This window comes from Dufourea novaeangliae, unplaced genomic scaffold (assembly GCF_001272555.1).
Source record: "Dufourea novaeangliae isolate 0120121106 unplaced genomic scaffold, ASM127255v1 scaffold49, whole genome shotgun sequence".
Taxonomy (NCBI): Eukaryota; Metazoa; Arthropoda; class Insecta; order Hymenoptera; family Halictidae; genus Dufourea; species Dufourea novaeangliae.
Window position 1 is genome coordinate 954,665 of NW_015373928.1, and position 19,889 is coordinate 974,553.

A 19,889-nucleotide genomic window follows, 5' to 3' on the forward strand; every position below is an offset into this window, starting at 1 on the left:
AAGAGGGTGAGAAAGAAAGGGAATATAAAAATCAGTCAAATGCATGTTTGAATGCGATTACATTCTCGCGATCGTCTTATCACTGCCGACGGCATACCGAACTATACTTTATTAATTGGTATCAATAGCGTACAATCAAAATGTCACTATATTTAAGATCGGTGAGTCTTTACTGTTAACGCTATCTGCTTTCAATTTCCACGATTGACAAGTATTCGCGCACGAAGAAGCCTGTATTCGTCACGGTAGTGTTAAGACGAACGTAAAACAAGCATATAATAGCAACAAAGGGAAAATCATACTTGGAAGTGAAGCATACAATGGTAGCGGCACACCAAAAATTATTTTAACAACCATTCTGTAAAGGAATTACGTTTTTTAGATAATTGTAATAGCATTTGCAGAGTTCAACTTATTTACTGATCCATAAGGCACCTTAAGCTGGCTGTGATTCATAACTCTAACGATTTGTTTCTAATCCACTAACACACATTGTTCATATTGCATAGATCAAAATGTATAATTAATACGGAAGCGCCAACAATGCAACGTTTAGCGGTGTGTGTACTCCAAGATCATTTTCCCTCATAGATAGTGACATCAAATGCACTGTATCACATAGAGAACAGCACTATTATAAACATAGATATATGATTATATTTATTATAATAATTTGAAAGTTAGGTATTCTTTGTTGTTTGTATTTTACAAGCGTAACCATTATTATACATAAATAAATAACTATATAAATGAATGAAACATCATGTGTTTGTTCATCCATAATCTTTCGAGCGCGTTCAAATATAGTATAAAATAGCTGGTGCTGTTTCCGACAGACATAAGCACAATAATATGTCTTTATTCAATGGTAACGTAAATACATTGTTAATAGGAACAAAGTATCGTCTATCTGCAATTCAGTCACGCCCAGTTTCTTGATTGTACTTTGAACTTTTTCCAACTGTTGTTTTTCGGATGGTGTCATCATTTCTGCGATCTACACAAAGTTGAAATACGTTTAATAATTGACATTGTAATATAATAAGTATACATACCTCCGCCAATTGTTCTTCGGTAGCTCCGTGTTCTTTTAGATTACTCGTGAGTGTCTGCATTCGTAACTGTTTATCTATCATTCGCTTATTACTGGTTACCTCGTATTCTCTTCTTTGCATAGTATTATACAGCGCATGGTAACAATGTTCTACCTCCATATGAACAACCAAATTTAAGTCAATATGGAACAAGAAGAACGTTTTCATTGGTGCAGCCGATACACCGGCTTTTTTTATTTCCTGCATTTGCAGATAATTCTCTTGTAATAATGTGTATGTTAAATATTTAGCCTCCTTCGCTGGAATCATAGCTAACTGCTGAATTTGTTCTTGCTCAATGTATTTCCTATCACGCACTAACCTATGGATTACAAGAATATTAAATTTATTCGTAGCAAGCTTAACATAATGTAAAAGTGTGTAACATACCTAAAAATTCTAGCTGCTTTTGAACCAAATCTCTCCATTACAATATTCTCTAATGTAGTCCACGCTAACTGATTAAATGCTTCCTTCATGTTAACACTATATTGGCCACCTGCAGCATCTCCAACTCGTTTTAAAAACTGACTAGTGTCTTCCTCTAAAATGAAATACTTATCGGATACAATGTAATACACCTGAAAATGCTTGAATACTTTACAAAACTTTCTATATATGTACCAATAAGACGTAAGTATTGGTCAAGGTGTTGAGTAAGTAATGGATAATCAATCTTTCTGACAGCTTCTTTTATCTCTGCAAGAGGTATTGGATTGGATGTATCTGCCCATGAAGCTGTCCGCAAGTACATAAGGAACAGTAACTGTCTCATCAACTCTGATGCATTCTCATCCAGTCTATTGCGCATAGCTGATATAATAATTTGATCCCTATAGATTATATTGCAAGTTCCTTACATGTCTTATGTTTATTGAAGTTTTTGCAGGTCTTACCTAAGGTCCTGAGTAAAGCGATCAAAATTGACTTTCCAATAAATTTTACTATCCCCACAGTCAACTTGTTCTCCTCCAATTAGCTTATTAATTGCAGCTATATTAAGATCTGGCAAGTTGTAATCTCGTTTCTCATTAGCTGTTTCTTCAGGTGTTTCTGAATATAAACTACGCATCAGAAATTGGTTTTTAACTAACAATTCAAATTTATCCTTCAGTACTGGAACTGATACTTCTAATTCAGCTAAAAATTAATTGTTAGGTCATGAAAGTTATTGAAGAAATTCTAAGAACTTTTCTTCAAAAAAAAGGAGTCAAAATATTTTGTTCACATACAAGGTGACTGTTGGATTCTTTTATATGTTAGTGCAATTACTTCAGAAGCTGTTATATACCCGTGTTTTAATACTTCTTCCAATATCATTTCTGCATCATCCCCACACATTGTTTTTGCAAAGAACATATATCTATTAAAAAGAAAACAGCCAATTCTTAAATGTATCATTTTGTAAGTGCAATTACAATTTCAAATGTGGAAATGATACTACCTTGGATATCTAAGTACCATTATGATTTTTTCATAAATTAAAGAATATTCTATTCCCCTTTCAGTTTGTCGAGGTATAACAAAATCATATTTTATTAAAACACATAATGCTTCTTTTATCTAAAAATAAAATTGTATATATATATACAATTTAATACCAAGTTGCAATAGCATTAATAATTATATCAGAAGACAGATTGCATCAATAAATTTTTACCTTTGCTAACGAAAGATGGGTTGAGTGACGAATTAAACCTAATGGTTTTGGACCATATTTTATTAAATCTTCACCTACAGCTTGAACAATATGTCCAAAGTGTTCCAATAAAATAGAGGAACATAGTTTTCTACAAACTAACGACATACTGATATAAAATTCATATAAAACTGGAAAGTAAAAAATTGAATACATTTAAGTGTAAAATCAAAAATATGTTCCATACATGAAACGCTTTGTTAAAAGTTTTTATAAGGTTAATTATTTTCATAACCTTTTCAAGACACCAAAGAACGAATGAAAATCATACCTTTATGACATAAAAGTCGTTTTCTTGTATTTACTCAAATTACATTTAAGGAATACACTTTACAAAGTATTTACAATTTTATTTCACGTAGTTTCACATGTCAAACTAATAGTATGCATTTTGAAGCTCACAAAACTAAATGTAAATAGGTCCATGTGGTTTCAAAATGCACCAATTAATCTTTGGTAATAAAAGAATCGTAGAAACAGTAGATTGTAAACAACACTTAATGTTGTCAAATATTCCAAATTTAATCATTGAAGTATTGAAAATATATTCGTAACAATGAAAAAACATAAATTTGAAAGACAAATGTAGTCATTATTGAGATAGTTTCTCTAGAAACGTACAATTTCATAGAATTCAAGTAATGCAATTGTATGTATTATTTACAGTTCATAGAAACTCTCCTTAAATATCGTTAGTTATCATTACTTGTAAACGCGTGCTGCATGCAATTCCGAAAAAGATAAAATCATCAAATGCATCGCAAAGAGCGCATTATAAACGACAGAAATCGTAAAGAGCGGATTTATTGTTCTTAATAAATTCGTGAATCGTACGAAGTACATATTAAAAGTTTGCCGCACCGTGGATGTAGAACTTCCGGCGGAACAGCATTGTCGCAGATGATCACGTGATCGAGGATCGAGTTCTTCGTTTGTGGCCACGAGGTTTTGTGGTGAAAATTAAGTTTACCGGGTGGAAAAGGCCCTATATTTTTGTATTTATACAAAAATGCCCTCCAGCAATCCCTTGCCACCCAAAGAAAATACCTTGTTTAAGCGAATTCTGGTGAGTAACGTGTAATCAAAATAGTCTGTGTTGGACCCCACTCTCCGGCTAATAGGAGTATTCATCATGCTCTAATGATGAAGCACTCTTCGAAAAACTGCAAAAAACTCACTGGCAACCGCGAACTGCACGAGTTTCGCTGACGTTGCGAACGAAATTACAATCTCGTGCACGTCTCTCGCTACGCTCGACAATGCCAGTTTACACAACCATACAGTACTTAACTCATGAAAACATTTTATCCTGAGAAACGTAATTGTGTTTCTTACAGAAGTGTTACGAACATAAACAGTATAAAAATGGGATAAAGTTTGCAAAGCAAATTTTATCGAACCCTAAATTTAGTGAACATGGAGAGACCTTGGCAATGAAAGGTCTCACTCTGAACTGCTTAGGTCGCAAGGAAGAAGCATATGATCATGTAAGACGTGGCCTGAGGAATGATTTGCAGTCACATGTTTGTTGGCACGTTTATGGACTTTTGCAGCGTTCTGACAAAAAATACGATGAGGCCATTAAATGTTACAGAAATGCTCTCAAATGGGATAAGGATAATATACAAATCCTTAGGGATTTATCGTTGCTTCAAATACAAATGAGGGATCTGGAGGGTTACAAAGTAAATATCGTATATAACTCTTATTTGTTATTAATAGATTGGACAGGTAAAAAAGTAATGTTTTGTGACAAGTATTAATTTTACTGATGTATCTAACTTTGAAGCTAATTTATGTGAAACTAGTATGTAGTTTAACATTCAGTTATTTAACTGTTTAATTTTACTATAGATTGACCACAGAAAGTCTTGTTGAAATCAGTATTTTCACAGTTAATATCGTGCAATACCCAATGCTTATCTTATTAATATTACGCCATACCTACATTACTTCTTTACCAACTAAATATTATTCGTATACTTAGAAATATAATATAACAACATTAATCACATTTGCAGATATGTCAATAAATATGGTCTTACATGAAAATTTATTACATAATGTTTCTTTCAGGACACAAGATATCAGTTGTTTATGTTACGTCCCACACAGCGTGCATCATGGATTGGTTTTGCTATCTCATATCATTTATTAAAGGACTATGAAATGGCTCTAAAAATTTTAGATACTTTTCGAAATTCCCCAATGGTATGTATTCAACATTGCATAGTTCGTTTTGACTTAATACATCTTGTATTTAAAAAAAGAATCTTACTTCACTTCTAAAGATGTTAAGAATATAAATTACAGCTAAATACATATTATTTATGATAGTATATAATAGGGATATTCATAAAATGTGCAGATTTGTTATGACTATGAACAGAGTGAATTGTTGTTATACCAAAACATGGTCATTCAAGAATCAGGGGAGTATGATCAGGCATTGAAACATCTTGACAAATACAGTGATCATATTTGTGATAAAATTACTGTAAAAGAGACTTATGGTGAGTTCTACTTTGCATATGTTGTATTTATAAACATGGTCCACTGCCCCTTTATTGAATTGAAGAATTTCTTTTTCTTTTTAGGTAAATTAAGATTAGAATTAAAACAATACGCAGAAGCAGTTCAGATTTATAAGGACCTTTTAAATATAAATCCTGAAAACACAACATACTATACTAGGCTAGCAGAGGCTGAAAGACATGCTACACCTGAAGAAACGTTAGCTATGCTCCAAAGATACGAAGAACTGTTTCCTCGAGCGCTAGCGCCGCGGCGCTTACAATTATCTTATGCTGCAGGGGATACATTTAAAACATTAGTTGATCGGTACTTACGAAAAGGTATTTGATTTTCATGTCGCTTATATGAATAACAAAGTGTAATCATTTACCGTCACTTACTTGTATTTTATTTGTATTACAGGTCTTCATAAAGGTGTCCCGCCTCTGTTTGTAAATCTTCGTTCCCTGTATACTGATCAACAGAAAGTTGCTACTATCCAATCTCTGGTATTGCAGTATAAAGAAGCATTGAAGACTCATGGGCATTTTAGCGATCAAGAGAAAGATAATCCACGAGAGCCAGCCTCGGCGTTGTTGTGGACATACTACTATTTAGCACAACATTACGATCATCTTGAACTTACAGAAAAAGCACTGAATGAAATTAACGCTGCCATAGAACATACTCCTACACTTATAGAACTTTTTGTTACCAAAGGTCGCATTTATAAGGTCAGTTCTATATTAACTTAAACTGTTCGAGTAATTGCCCTAGACATTAAACAGTTTAACGTATATATTTACCTCTCGTTAGCATGCCGGTAATGCTCAAGAAGCGTATAAATGGTTAGATGAAGCACAAGGTTTAGATACCGCAGATCGATATATTAATTCCAAATGTGCCAAGTACATGTTACGCGCAAATCTCATCAAAGAGGCGGAAGAGACATGCGGCAAGTTCACCAGGGAAGGTGTTTTAGCCATGGAGAATCTGAATGAAATGCAGTGTATGTGGATTCAGACGGAAGCAGCGAACGCTTACAAACGTTTAGGGAAATACGGGGAGGCGTTGAAGAAATGTCACGAAGTTGATAGGGTGAGTTACACGATGCACAGTTGTCGAAACAACGATTTTTCGTAACAGTCTTTCATGGATATACTATCGGTTACAGCATTTCTCTGAAATCATAGAAGATCAGTTCGACTTCCACACCTACTGCATGAGAAAGATGACTCTACGGTCGTACGTTGGTCTCCTGAGGTTAGAAGATGTACTGCGTGCTCATCCTTTCTACTTCAAAGCTGCGAAATGTGCGGTGGAGGTTTACTTACAGCTACACGACCACCCACCGCCTGACCCAACACAAGTGCAAGAAATCGAAACTGGTGAGTCTGCATTCTATGTGTATCTTTAAACTTTTATCTAAAAACTAAGACTATATAAATAGTAGATTTGTTTACATGGTACAAGAATACAAAGCGTTAGATTTTGTACCAATTTATAATTTAACGAGGGGAAGTTATAGATAACGAGGTTCCAACTCTGGGAATCTATTAATATATGTAGACGTAACTTGTTGACAGTCAATGTCTAATTGATAGCGTCTGTATTACTCGCTATATTGTCACCTTTTACTTAAAACTTCAGTCGTTATAAATCGATACCTCGTATACACATTACAATACATTTAAAAGTATAATACGTATTGGAGTTCGAGTGACTTGCCTTTAGCATTACAGCTTGCATTAAAGATCTACGAAACTTTTTTTTTTTCGATACACTTTTATTTTCAAGTTTAAATAATTCACCTTTCGAGAATCGTTTGCCATTACATTGGAAGTCACGTTACTCCGTAAGTTAACTGAGTTCTTGCAAAATTAGTTTAATGATATAGTAACAGTACCGTCCACTAAATAACATCTTATACATTTAATGTAGCATACAGTTTTTTTAAAGTCTATATTTACAGTGGAATACTAAAACGATCGAAAACTACTATCACTCTAATGATATTACGCTTATAATACGCTTATACTTTTAGCTCTTTGAGTGCTTCTAACGATAGTATTTTATGACTATTCTGCTCGAGGCATTAATATCAATAATATGTCATCTATTGCTGGGTATTGCAATCATTGGACCCGTAATGAATACGAGTCTCATTGGCCCACATATTCGTCCTTTTGCAACAGAGATTACAAATGGTTGGTTTCTGGTATCTGCATGCAAATTATTCTAAAATCTACCCTGTAGGCCAGGGTACCAGTCGGATTTAATTTTTCCATTTTCCCAACTGGAGAAACAATTAATATAAAGATTCAACACGTGACCAAATTGCATGGTGGGGGGATACTTTGTCACTGATCCAGACCGGTCAATTTGTTTCGTTAATACTCCAATATCATTCGCATCGTTTTACGTCAAAGAACCAAAGGTTCTAACATTTTCTTACGAGACACAGTTCTACAGCATAAAAACGATCTTTATTGAATCGAATAACATACTTCACCTAACGTCGTACGAAAAACGTTCTACTACGATCGACTTATCACTATCGTTAATCATTAACTATATACATGTAGGTGTTCACCTCGATCATTAATCACAGAGAATGCGCGAGTACGCGAGCGAGTGCCTCTCATAATTGTACCGCACACCTATCGTCGCACTCAAACGAGTATCTCGCGTCTGTATCGATACCTAAACTGGGCAGGGAGGGATCGCGGGGGATGTCAGGGTAACATATATAAATTAAGCATTTATATCGTAAGTAAAGGCGTTGATAATCGTCTAACCTAGTCGTTACACATAATATATTTACACGTGTAATAAATATCCAAACAGTACACCCGTCTATAGACACGTCTCCACCGTAATATCTTGATCGTTAAGCCCAATCTACGTTTGAAGAAATTGCTTTCAAGGAAAGGTTACAGAACAATTCCAAGAAAGTTCAGACCAGCAACTTAACGATACGAAAAAATCTTACAAAATTAACCGTATATAAAAAGGACTCCTCTACAATGTCAGTAGGACTCTTTCGATAGATCTTCTAAATCACTGGTCTCGAGCTTTTCCAGACCCCGTTCGAGTTACTCTGTTCTAGATTTACAACTGTTTAGTCGAGCACAAGATTTTCAAACGCGTACCGGACTTTATATGGCAAAGAAAGATCAGACATTGCCGGGTCGCCGGCGACGTATCCGCGGTCTCGGCCCCCTCGATTTCGCGTAAATGTGACCCGCGTTCCGTTCCGGCCTCTGCGTGACCGCCTGCGGCGTCAGGAAGTAAAAGTGACCGCTGTCACCTGGCAGTCTGTAAGCGAAATAGGCCTTCGGCTTCTCCGACTGGTTCTCCGGTACAGGATTCGGATCGATGAATTCGGCGTCGGGATTGATTGTCGGCCGTGGATCGCGGTAGTTCACTTTGATATCGTCTTCCAGTGATATCGGTAACTCGGGATACGATTCGTCGATCTCTTCGGGATATTCCGCTATCGGCACGTAATTCGTCGACGGACCGTTCCTCTGGTTGATCAATTGCTGACTCGGATAAGCACGAATCGGCGCCAAAGGTTGACCGTCTCTACTCGACATCCTATAATTCGGTGGCTGTTGTGAATTCGGATTAACCACCGTGATGAACTCGCTGTCCGGGTTGATAGGCGGCAAGGGTTGTCTGTAATTCACCAGGATATCGTCCTTCAGAGAATACGGTCGTTGAGACTGATCGCCGTAGTGCACTTTGACGTTAGGCGTCTTGAACACCGGTGGCTCGGGTGTGTTGTAATTATTCTCGACGTAACTGTTCACGTTGTACTCCGGTCTTTCCGTCGATTTTCCATAGATCGGTGTCGTGCTTGGTATACCCTTGTGCGGTATCTTCTTGCCGAAGATCGTGAAGTATTCTTTCGTCACGTCGTCCAGCAGCTTCTCGTCTTGTTGAGTATAATAGGCCAGATGAGGATTCGGCGTGGTGTTTATCGCCGAATTGATCATGGTCGATGGATAAATCGGTTGTTGGCTTTTGTAGGGTAGACTCTGGGGTCTTATCCGTTTCGTCGGTTCGTTCTGCTCGTAATCGTAACGTGGCCCGTTGAAACTGGGGATCTTAACGTCTTGATAATCATTGTAGGGCACGGTCTGGTGTTGCTCGAACTGTCTCTGATCGGTACCACCGCGCTTCGTGTAATCCGCCGTCTCGAAGCTGTACTGATAGATCGGCTTCGGTTTATCTTGTCTGTAATACGTTTGTGGTCGTGGTGTCGTGTAATACGGTTGCGCTGGTGGACGTGTGGATATCGTTTGATAATAAAGCGGCGGCGCCCGATCCGGTAGCATTCGCTGACCCTGGGACCTAGTCAACGATGTTCGCGTGACCGAGTCGCTGTAACGTACCGGCTCGGAGTTTTTCACCACGGTGTCGATGTATTTAACGCTGTAGTCTTTCGATGTTTCTTGCGACGGCACGGTCTCCACGCTGTAGAACTGCTTTTTCTTGTCGACCGAACGCGATTGGGTCACCGTCTCGTAGAAAGGCGATTCCGTTGTTGTTTTGAAATAAATCGACGGATCGGCGGTGGTGACGGTGGGTTCGTTCGATTCCTCGTAAAAGTAATAGGACGCCTGGCTGGGTGATCGTTCGGGGCTGCCGGTTGTAACGATACGCTTTATGGAAGCTGGTGTAACCTCTATCGGTTTCTCCAGAGTGGACTGGGTCGACGTGTGGTAGGACAATATGGGAAGCGTTTTGCTGGTCACTGTGCCGGACCAGGCCTCGTTCTTCGCTTGGACGATCTCTTGATTAGTCACTTGGTTCTCTAGTATTGGCTGGATGTTGTAGTACTTGGGGTTATCGAGGGTTGTCGGTTTATCTGGTGTGGGCGTCGTGACCTCTACATATGGGACAGTAGTGACACTAATGGGTGTCGTAGCGGTTAGATTTTTGTACGTCGTTGTTGTTTTGTACGTCTTCGAGCTGGCTGATAAATTCACCGATGATCTTGGCTTTGTGACTGGCGGAGTGGTTGTGGTCTTATATTTTGTCGTCAGTTTCCTCGGCGGTAGATACGTTGGTCTTTGCCTGGGCACGGGGGTGGTTCCAGGACGTTTCGTGTACTTCTTCGTTGTGGTCTTCTTGTCTTCAAGAGGAGAGAAAAAATCTGGCGGGGGCGGCAGGATGATCCCTGGAACCAGAGGACCAGGTGGAACTGCCGTGGTATTATCCTGTTGATATTGAAAACTGTATGGCGGGGGATAATAAATCGACTGATCCTCTTCGTCGTAATCCGACTGATTACTGGGAGGTGGTACAAACACCGCGCCAGGCGGTATCGCGTGGTAAAATGGCGGAAATCCGGGTAGAGGGTCAGGCTTCGTTCCCTTATCATTGTCCTCGGAGGTACCGTTGCTATCCACGTTGGGCATAAGGACCGTTCCGTTGGAAATAATTGCGAAAAGTGGGCCTTCCTCCGATAGGAAACTCTTCATGAATAACGGGTGGTCTTTCCCATAGTCGAGGGTACCGTTCCCGATCTCTTTCGTCCCGTTCGGTCCGATGATCTGTATCGGTCCGCCTTCCGTGAGCTGAACCGGAAAGGGCGGCGGTACCTTCGGCCTTGAGGGGATCTTGACCTGTCTTCTGGGCGCTTTGTAGTTGTCGATGGGCGGCCAGGTCCTCTCACTTTCCCCGTTGCTTTGCGTCGTTTCATGGCCAGGAAATTTCCCGCCTCTCAACACCAGCACGTGGTTCTCGGCCAGCCAGATCTCATCCTCGTCTAAACCGCCTAGATTCTCGATGGTGTCTTTCGGCACCTCTGGATTACTGAGGTAACTGATGATTCCGGGTCTCTTGGGTCGATTCGCGTAGATTTCATTCTGTATGAGACCGTACTTTCCTTCTTTCACCTGTTGAGAAAGCGTTTTCTTCTCGTCGTCGTCGTCTTTGCGATTCGGCCTGGACTCCTTGCCGTTTCCGGCGGAGGACAGAAGGATACCATCGTCCCAGATCGTTTCGACGCTTTCCTGCTTCGAATCGACTCTCAAGTGTCCTCCGATTAGACGGTGCGACACTTTTCTTCCGGGCTCTGTAGTTATCTCGTTGTCCCTGCTGGTCGATGATTTAAAACCACGACTGACAGGTGTGTACGATTTGCCCGGCCGATGACTAGATTCCTCGACGCCGACGTGCCGCCTTTCCCTGAAGGACGACGATGACACGATGATCGGCAGGCAGATCGCGAGCAAGGCTGCGCCTAATAGGAGCCTGTGTAGAGGGAGTATTTTCTGCATCATCTGGAACAAAGATCGAGGAACTCCTTATTTTCTATGTTTCGATCGATAATTTCGTTCCTATTTGCCCATAAACAAATTCAAGCTTCTTTAATGTCTCGTTCTTCGAAAAAGTAATTGATACAACAGGGGGGTTTGCGTCAACGATTTCGCGAGACCAACCATGGTCATTGAATACCAAGAACGGTTCATGAGTACAATCATCGGAATTGCGTTCACGGTCGGCGTGCATTGTAGGTAATTTTGTTAATACTATACAATTATGCTATTCATCCGTCAAGATGATTCCTTGGAAGTCGCGGCTCCCTCCTGCCCAGTATAAAGAAAGTACAAGTTTATTTGTCCAGGGCGGAGGTGTTTCCGTTCCACATAGTAACTTTGCTTTCCCCGTTCGAGGAGCAGCGTTGTCTCAACGATTACGTGAAAGAACTATGAAGTATGGTTGTTCTTCACAGTCTTTATAAAACTGTGTTAAGGAGCACTCCATATTTGATTCAAAATGTGATTCAATTCCGTATCGATTGATCTCTATTGAAACTTTTATCAGATGTACGAACAGCTTAATAAATTTTGTTTCTTTTAAACATTGGTAAGCGTATCATGAACAAAATCTCAGGTAATCAAAGTCTACAAAACCTTGAATTTGATTCACCAGGAGAAACAATGAAACTTTTTACTACCAATCGATGAATATAGTTGTCACAGATATGTTAGAGTTGTTAGATATATAGTTGTCTTGTAAACGTATGTAAAAAGCAATGCTAGAAGTGCAAAATTACAATGCCAGATCTGTACGAGGAAACAAGTACCCCAAGGGTTTTGAAATTCTTCTCGTTGGCGTTCGAAACAGAGCGAGATCTAGTTCACGAATTTCATGAATTCGCCAATTCCATTGACTCGGACCGCAATAATACGGGAATGTGGGTCCGGAGGGGGCCACGCCTTTCCCTCGTGAACAGTCGGTGAACGGTCGACAAACATTCACGGGTCACTGGAGTGTACCACCGACTCCGAGTAATGACTTGCAACCAACCAACGAATCCTAAGCTTACGTTTCTGCATTCGCATCCGCGATCCGTTCGATTGTTTCGCGGAAGTAACATTCGCTCGAATAACACGATACCTCCGGTGTATCCTATAGAAATCCACACTCAAAGAGTTAACTAGTACCTACTCGCCAACCTACTCGAGGTGGGTGGTATGGAGTGATTGAATTCAGCAACCGAATCGAGAATATAAGTTTACATAAACGTGGGTTTTCTCTGACCTCGTTTTCAAGCGTCACTTGTTTCTATGTTTTCTGGTATATAATGAGAAGTAATAATATATTACTTCTATTCATACAACGTTATTAGAAAATTATAGTATTATCGTAGACGAATTGGATCGATATACAGGTTCTCTACGAGAATTAATAACATACCTGGAACACTTTACACACACGAGATCGAAAACCACAGAAACGTATCTTGAACAGTGTCAATTAAATTCCACGTTCACATAAACTCCATTTCATCAGTTTCATGCCACGAATTTGTTTTTTTCGCACTCGACGAATAACAGACCACCAACCGAAACGGCGACATTACATCGGGAACGTCTTCTTAAGCTACCATACACATTGATAACAGAGTACACGGTCGGAAAACAGTACCTTTGTCCCCCGTATAGCCGCCCACGTATATCTGCACGTCGAGTAATCGTTCACCAAAGGGTTTCACGGTGCGTCGGTGACGAACAACGGTGCAATTGAACCTAACCACACCGCGCACAACGGTGCTTAACGCGAGTGTGTCCGATTTCTCGTCGGGAGCGGCTATTTAATCGACGAAAAAGCAACGTGACGGAATTGAGAAATTCCTCTTCGAGCTTAGATATCGCGGCGCGTGGTCCCCGGGATAATCGTGCTTACGCCTGCTCGAATCACCCTCCCCGCAGAACGGTTCGCCACACGATATTGATAATATTTAATCTAATCCGTGGCGGGTCTGGCTCGACTCGTCGAATCCCTCTGCTCTCCGATCGAGGAAGACTTCCCCTCGCATGTTTTCCACTTTCTCCCCGAGTTTCTGTCGATCACACTCGGGACAGACAGCGACGGTGCTTCGTCGATCACAGGTTCCAACGATTTGAAACGCGTTAGAGAAGACTTATGCTGTTGATTTCCGTCCACAATCAGCTGGTTCGTTCACCGCGAGGATTCGCTTCCGTGTCCGTAAGAAGCCATGGTTTATACAGGACGCGTCCTCAGGGACGACGTCGAGCTGCTGCTGGTTTTTTCGTCGAGATTGCACTACGTGGCGGCCCAGTTTATAGTAACTTTTGCTGAAGCCAGTGTTCATTAGAAAACCAGCCGAACAACGTGTCATAGGAGGGCGAAGCTGGCGAACACCCGTTCGCACCGGCATGGCACACGTGACTGGCCGGTTTTCATCACCTTTCGCAGTGCAACGCGCCGGGGCCCCCTCAAGGACGCACGGCACGGAAAGGTGGAGCCATTTCCAAGGCGGTAGAGCGACCACGACGACGAGAGGTGCACACATGCCGTCGCTGGAAAGGAGGAAGTCGTTTGGGCGTGCTGCCGCGATTCGCGCACGATTAAAACTCACGGTGGCCTTTCTTTCTTTCACATCGGGCGGCGGATCGTTATCATCGTCGATTAATTTCGGGTCCCAGATCGACACACCGAGTGCTGGTTCGTGCAGCGACGAAAAGGAAAAAAAAGAATGATGTCGAAACGAGAGAGGGCTTTCACTTTCGTGACACCGAGGTGCCCTCTGCTCGGGCTTTTTACTTGATATGGAATTTGAATAGTAAGAGGAACTTTCTTTCGTCGAGTGTGCATGGCTTGAATCGATGAGTTTTAAGGGGGTTGTGAGATGATAGGGTGGTTTGGTGCTTGGAATACATCGGAGAGTAGATTTCAGTAGGATCTTGGTGGTAAATGCTTGCAATAGTCTAAATTGACAGAAATAGTCTTGTCTCTATAGAAGTTAGGCGATAGAATGGCAGGTTCAGTTGAGAATTAAGCTCTTCTTTGTTTCTGCACTTTCAAAAGGTGATCGACTTCGAATACACACGATTGGAAAAATGACAGCTATTAAGTTCGTTCGGTTACGCGCGATAAAGCATCGGCTTTTCGTGATGTAAGAAGAACCGTTCACAGGGTGTAACAGGTGTCGTTACGCTATCGTTACGACTAGTTCTGCCGTAACGACGTTTCTCCATAGTCGAGATTTTCTGGTCATTCGCGGTGGCGCTCGTAAATCAAAACGATTTCGTTCAATGTTCTTGAATCATCCAACGTGCATGGAATCGTAATACAAATAATAAAGGGTCTTGTACCATAGTAGCGAATTTACGAAATTCACAATCGTATGCAAATTTCGAAGAAAACCTCCTGTTTACCTTTTTCGATCCTATTTCGGCATTAATTATGTGACATCGGAAAAATAAATTAAATGTACGCTCGAATGTTGGAAATTACGAGGCTTGTCGCACGTCCCATGAGGACTCAGATATTCAAATTTATACTCCTCGCTGATAGAAAACCAAGACAGGCAATAAATCGAGTTTACAAAGAGCTGGAAAACATCGTTGCTTATCGTCGTTGTTCCGAAACTTGCTTCTACGTGTGTAACGTAGCCGCGACCGAATGATAAAGTGAATGGACATGAGCTAAATCGCGTGTGGTGCAAGACGTCTATAAAATGGTCTGTAAAAGGCGCTTTAAATTGATCATTACGCGGTGCCATTAAACGGGCGTTAAATTAAATACGCTTTAAACTTGAATCAACACACACTGTATTAAGAGCAAAGTCAGTAAACCGACAACGGTTGTTTCTATTCATCTTAATCGTTCTAGTAGGCATAGCGTACACCGTGGCCTTGAATACGGGTCATCAAAACCGTCCCGAGTGGCGCAAGAAAATGGCACTGAACTGTGGGGATCGTTCTAGAGTTGGTGAAAGGATTAAAGGTGCAAAAGCAGAGCTAATCGTTCGAGCAAGTCTATTTATTGGGTGAATATCGGTCGATTTACTGGATAGATCAACTCATTGTGGTGCGATTCTCTATAGGGAATTATAATATATTGAAACAGTTCTAGTAAAAAATTAGAGGTGTCAAAAATAGTCGAGTTCGGCTAAATGATTAGCACTGTTGAAAGCCTTGGATAATTAGGAAGGTTCGCGCTAACAAGTCGAAATTATTCAAAATGGTCAAATATTGAGGCAGGTCTACTATTGAAAGCGCTCGAGAACTGAGATTTTTAGTTAGTGACACCTGCTACTCAAAACGTAGAAGTACTGATTTAATACCTAATTTAATTCTTAAGACTATTGTTCGCGTAAAAATTGAGTTCGAAGCGTTTAATTAGTGGGCCGTTTCTACCAAGATGTAATTAGAACTACTCAAGGCACACGAGTTCTCGAATTCTTAACATTTACAAAGTAGGAGCATTCTAAAATTTCTTCCAGGTACTCGGAGTGTTTTAATACTTCGCTGAACTCAATTACTCCAGTTGAGTACATTGGGCCCGTTCTTCCGAGTACCCAAATGGTTCTGGTAGACGTTAGTCCAAGTGGTTGGCAGTGTCGGGCAACACGTTGCACCACACACGTCCGTCGACGTACTTGACGTAAGGCTCGCCTATCCACCCGTTATCCAATTGAATTTACGCTTTCAGCTACTTTCCTTTTTGTTTCACGTTGCGCTTGGCGAGCAGCATTAATTCCTTAACGCCGTGCTAATGCCTCCGAGCAACGGTTTCGGTGCGTCACACGTTTAAGTATGCTTCCTGTTATGACTGTGACCGTTTTTGGTTGTCCATTGTGTTGTTTTCAAACTAGGCCTCCTAAATAAGAGTACATACAATCTTCTGCAAAATTAATAATTCACGTATTATTACATGAATTCCATCAAGTTACGAGGAAAAGATTTTTCATTCTTGAAGAGCTGTCGATGACCATCTATTCTAAACAGTGTAAATGTGTCTTTGGTAACATTACTGACCTCGTTCCAGACACGGAACAAGTGAAATTTGGTCTATTTTCAAATTTTCAATCCGTCATACGATCTGTAGCCACCTCGCTGCTTTACGTAATGGGACAGTGAAAGCTAAAACGAGCATGGCGTTTAACTTATCTCGCTAGACTCTTTATAGTGTCCAGTTGGTTATCAGTTTTCATCAGTGGCGGACGTTCAGTTGCTCGATTTTCGACCGGAAAATGTGTCACATCCCCGAAACGCGTCCCTTCTGCGAGTTTCACTTCACGGAGATTTCACATACGAAATGTCATATACATTAAATACTTGAAATATTCCATCAGCTCAAAAGTCTGTACCAAGTGAAACTTGTTCTACTGAACCAAATCAAGATCCTCGATTATTCGAGCATGACAGTATTCAGGCATCGAAGCAATTTCAAACTAAATTACAGATTTAAATATATCATTCGAGTTTCACTTTCTTCCTATTGTTCTTACAACCTGTACTCAAGAGTCTCTGTATATTTAAAAAAAAAGCATTTTACACTGGTGTCGTACACTTTCACGAATTCACAGTCAGAAAAATCACTTGTACATCGTTTCAGTTGTCATTCGTTTTACCCAGAAATTTGGTCGTGGTTGCCTTTCAAGGTGTTTAACCTTCGAACTGCATCGTCTTCGTTATGCAACGATCGGCCTATCGAGGCAGAATCCTACGGTAAGTTATCAGTTGATGGGGCAGCCGGCGTCCGACTGACAGAGACGAGTAGCTGCCTAGCACAGTGGAACACCTTGGCATTGACCGGCTTGCTCTGCAAGGCAACTCGTGCTTGCATAATATGCTCGTCTCGTTCATCCCGAGACGCTGCTGGATTATTCTCCTCTCAGACAACCTCTCAGCTCCTTTAACGGTGATGTTACGTGCAAAAACGCGACGTGCCTTGTTCGCTTCCCCTTCGATTCAAGCATACTTTCATCTGCATACACACACGGACGTAACAGATCGCACGTGAAAGATTCAGATCGGACATTGAATTGTAGGAAATCCACTGCCTGGTTGGAGAATTATAGCCAGACACATTTGCCAGCTATAACAATACCGCTCATAAGTATTAGGTCTATATGAAGAAAATGTGATGTTTCGTAAAAATGATATATTTCAGACTGCTTTTATAATTTTATTGTTTTTCATCGAGCTTTAATATTCTATGCAATATTAATTTCCGACTTTCAGCAATTTCGTAATGCCTTGTAACATCTACCGTATATCTATTCGATAAGTTCCTTAACATTTTCTACTATTACATGTCTTTTGGAATACTTATAATGTTTGATACTAAAAACATAAAAAAGAAAAAAATGTGTTTCTCTAGTCATGGGATCGGAAAAAACGATTATGGCCCGTCCCGAATGTGTTAACACTTATGATCGAGTGTGTAAGTGATCATAAAGTGTTTCAAACTTTCCAGTGTTTGTAACTACGTATTCAGGTTAATGGTTTCTGGTTGTCGAATTTATATTAACACCATACTGATACTGGGGATTAGGCATATTTTAGGCTTCCGGAATGTTTCGAGATTTTATTACGTGAAACATCTTGTTCATCGGAGTCTTCGGAACATTTTATTGTCGGACGGTCCACTCGGGAAAAAATTGTTTTCGACTGTTTTATCGACGGCGAAACTTAATCGAAATACTAGTTCACCGAATGTCGACGTTATGTTGTTATAAACGGTCCGTGACGGTGTATTATGCAGAAGGTGTGAGGAACGCATATGGCGTGTACACGGTTCGATACCGGTTTACGTTTTTGTCGTGACTTGTAAGAGCCTGTACTGGTCAGACAAGGTTAACGGCCCAGTTCTTTTTTTTCATCCCGCGAAGATCGTCATCCTTCGTTCGAATTTTTTCCACGGATTTATTGTTGCCGAACAAATGACGAAATTTTGTTGCCGGCCATCGACAAGGTCGCGCGAACTGTCTCGGATCTTGTATTATCTCGCGAGTCCTCTTTCGAATTACGAACAGCGGGATACAATTGAATAATCGCCCACGCAAAAACCTGAAATTTTACGGATTTAATCGCCTCTTATCGATATTTCTTTGTCGCGCTCTTCCTATAATGTTTCTCGATTGTTTTCAATACGCTTCGTAAGTATGATAAAAAGTACCATTTATTTTTGACGTTCATTTAATCGAATAGCTGTTCAGATAACGATTCGAACAGAATGAAATGTTATTCTTCCATTGGTATTCTTGTTTTTATTCGATGAACAGTAACCACACAGTTTATTTTTCTTATTTCTTGTTGATTGTGAATTTGTACTTATCTAGATGTTTAGTTTTTAGATAAGTTTTTCAGTCTCCAAAGTTCATCTTCGTTATTTTCCGTTACTTGTCTCGATCAACATCTTCTCTTTACAATAAACATTTACAAATTAACATTTGTCTCTCATCTTTTATAGAGGTCTACATACATAATTTACGTCGAGACGTTTCGTGCGTCAAACGAAGGTTCATCGAATGTGTGCCGTTCGTCGTCGACCCAGGCCCAGAAAATCGGTCGACCGCCGACAGTGCAATAATTCGTACAATAAATACGGCCCCGCTAATTTCATCAACACATCCTCGAACAATTTTCCGTTCCTGTTGGCTCACCCGGTTCGCCTTCGGTGCGCGCGCGAGGATATAAGCGGTCGTACTTTATTTTCAGAAAGAACACGATCCGAAGTGTGTGTGACCTTAACGTCGTCGCGAATCTGAAATAGACGTCCCGATTAAAACGTCCATTTTAGGGAAAAATCGATATCAGAGGCTCCCTAGTTTCCACCCAATTACCTGCCACTTTCCAATTAGGCGCCGATTAGTCGCTCGCCCCGACAATTGTTCACGTTTAATAAACCTTGTTTACAACAAGGACTCCACGCGCTCTGCTGAAACTTCTTAACGAAGCTTGAAATTAAACTAGTTCCGACGCGACTCATAACGATTCGTCACCTGGATTGTTAGCGAACGACCGCTTGATTTGTGCAAATTTGTTCGGCTCGATCTATAAAAAGGAATCGGGGATAAGAACTGTTTTGTAAGTGATGTTTTATGTAACGTTTTGGTACCCAGAATTGAGTTCTCTGTTCAATAAGTACATATACGTCTAATTTAATATACTTTTTATCTGGGCCTTAATTTCTCTTAATGTCTTCGTTGCGGTGAAACATATTAATAAAACGGTCAAGACATGAGGTTCGATAAGATGGACTACTGCTTGGAGTTTAGCCATTCATTCAATGTAAACGAATTTGAA

The 19,889-nt window shown here is 40.4% G+C and overlaps 3 protein-coding genes across 3 annotated transcripts in view; 1 reads left to right on the plus strand and 2 right to left on the minus strand.

Annotated features, from left to right (window-relative positions):
* Positions 1–862: 862 nt before the first annotated feature.
* Positions 863–2,901, minus strand: LOC107195117 (DNA-directed RNA polymerase III subunit RPC3). Its single transcript, XM_015584896.1, has 8 exons — positions 2,755–2,901; positions 2,539–2,657; positions 2,327–2,457; positions 1,991–2,234; positions 1,719–1,927; positions 1,485–1,638; positions 1,056–1,416; positions 863–997 (listed from the first exon to the last, which is right to left on the minus strand). The coding sequence occupies exons 1-8, from the start codon at positions 2,899–2,901 to the stop codon at positions 863–865; spliced, it is 1,500 nt and encodes a 499-aa protein (XP_015440382.1).
* Positions 2,902–3,719: 818 nt separating this feature from the next.
* Positions 3,720–19,889, plus strand: part of LOC107195124 (N-alpha-acetyltransferase 15, NatA auxiliary subunit) — a 42,658-nt gene continuing 26,488 nt past the window's right edge. Inside the window, exons 1-8 of the mRNA XM_015584901.1 lie at positions 3,720–3,859; positions 4,131–4,478; positions 4,870–5,004; positions 5,162–5,306; positions 5,391–5,648; positions 5,731–6,041; positions 6,124–6,405; positions 6,482–6,695. Of these exons, the coding sequence (XP_015440387.1) occupies positions 3,803–3,859; positions 4,131–4,478; positions 4,870–5,004; positions 5,162–5,306; positions 5,391–5,648; positions 5,731–6,041; positions 6,124–6,405; positions 6,482–6,695 (1,750 nt within the window). The 5' untranslated portion in view covers positions 3,720–3,802. The remainder of the gene's footprint in view (positions 3,860–4,130; positions 4,479–4,869; positions 5,005–5,161; positions 5,307–5,390; positions 5,649–5,730; positions 6,042–6,123; positions 6,406–6,481; positions 6,696–19,889) is intronic.
* Positions 8,330–11,603, minus strand: LOC107195123 (adhesive plaque matrix protein). The gene has a single exon (XM_015584900.1). The coding sequence runs from the start codon at positions 11,601–11,603 to the stop codon at positions 8,484–8,486; it is 3,120 nt and encodes a 1,039-aa protein (XP_015440386.1). The 3' UTR covers positions 8,330–8,483.

Bases quoted from the DNA above. Each gene is read 5' to 3' on its own strand.
- LOC107195123 (XM_015584900.1), bottom strand. From the start codon at position 11,603: ATGATGCAGAAAATACTCCCTCTACACAGGCTCCTATTAGGCGCAGCC.
- LOC107195117 (XM_015584896.1), bottom strand. From the start codon at position 2,901: ATGTCGTTAGTTTGTAGAAAACTATGTTCCTCTATTTTATTGGAACAC. The intron at 1,417-1,484 runs GTATGTTACACA...TGTAATCCATAG, and splicing joins AAAGCAGCTAGAATTTTTAG to GTTAGTGCGTGATAGGAAAT. The intron at 998-1,055 runs GTATGTATACTT...AACTTTGTGTAG, and splicing joins CCGAAGAACAATTGGCGGAG to ATCGCAGAAATGATGACACC.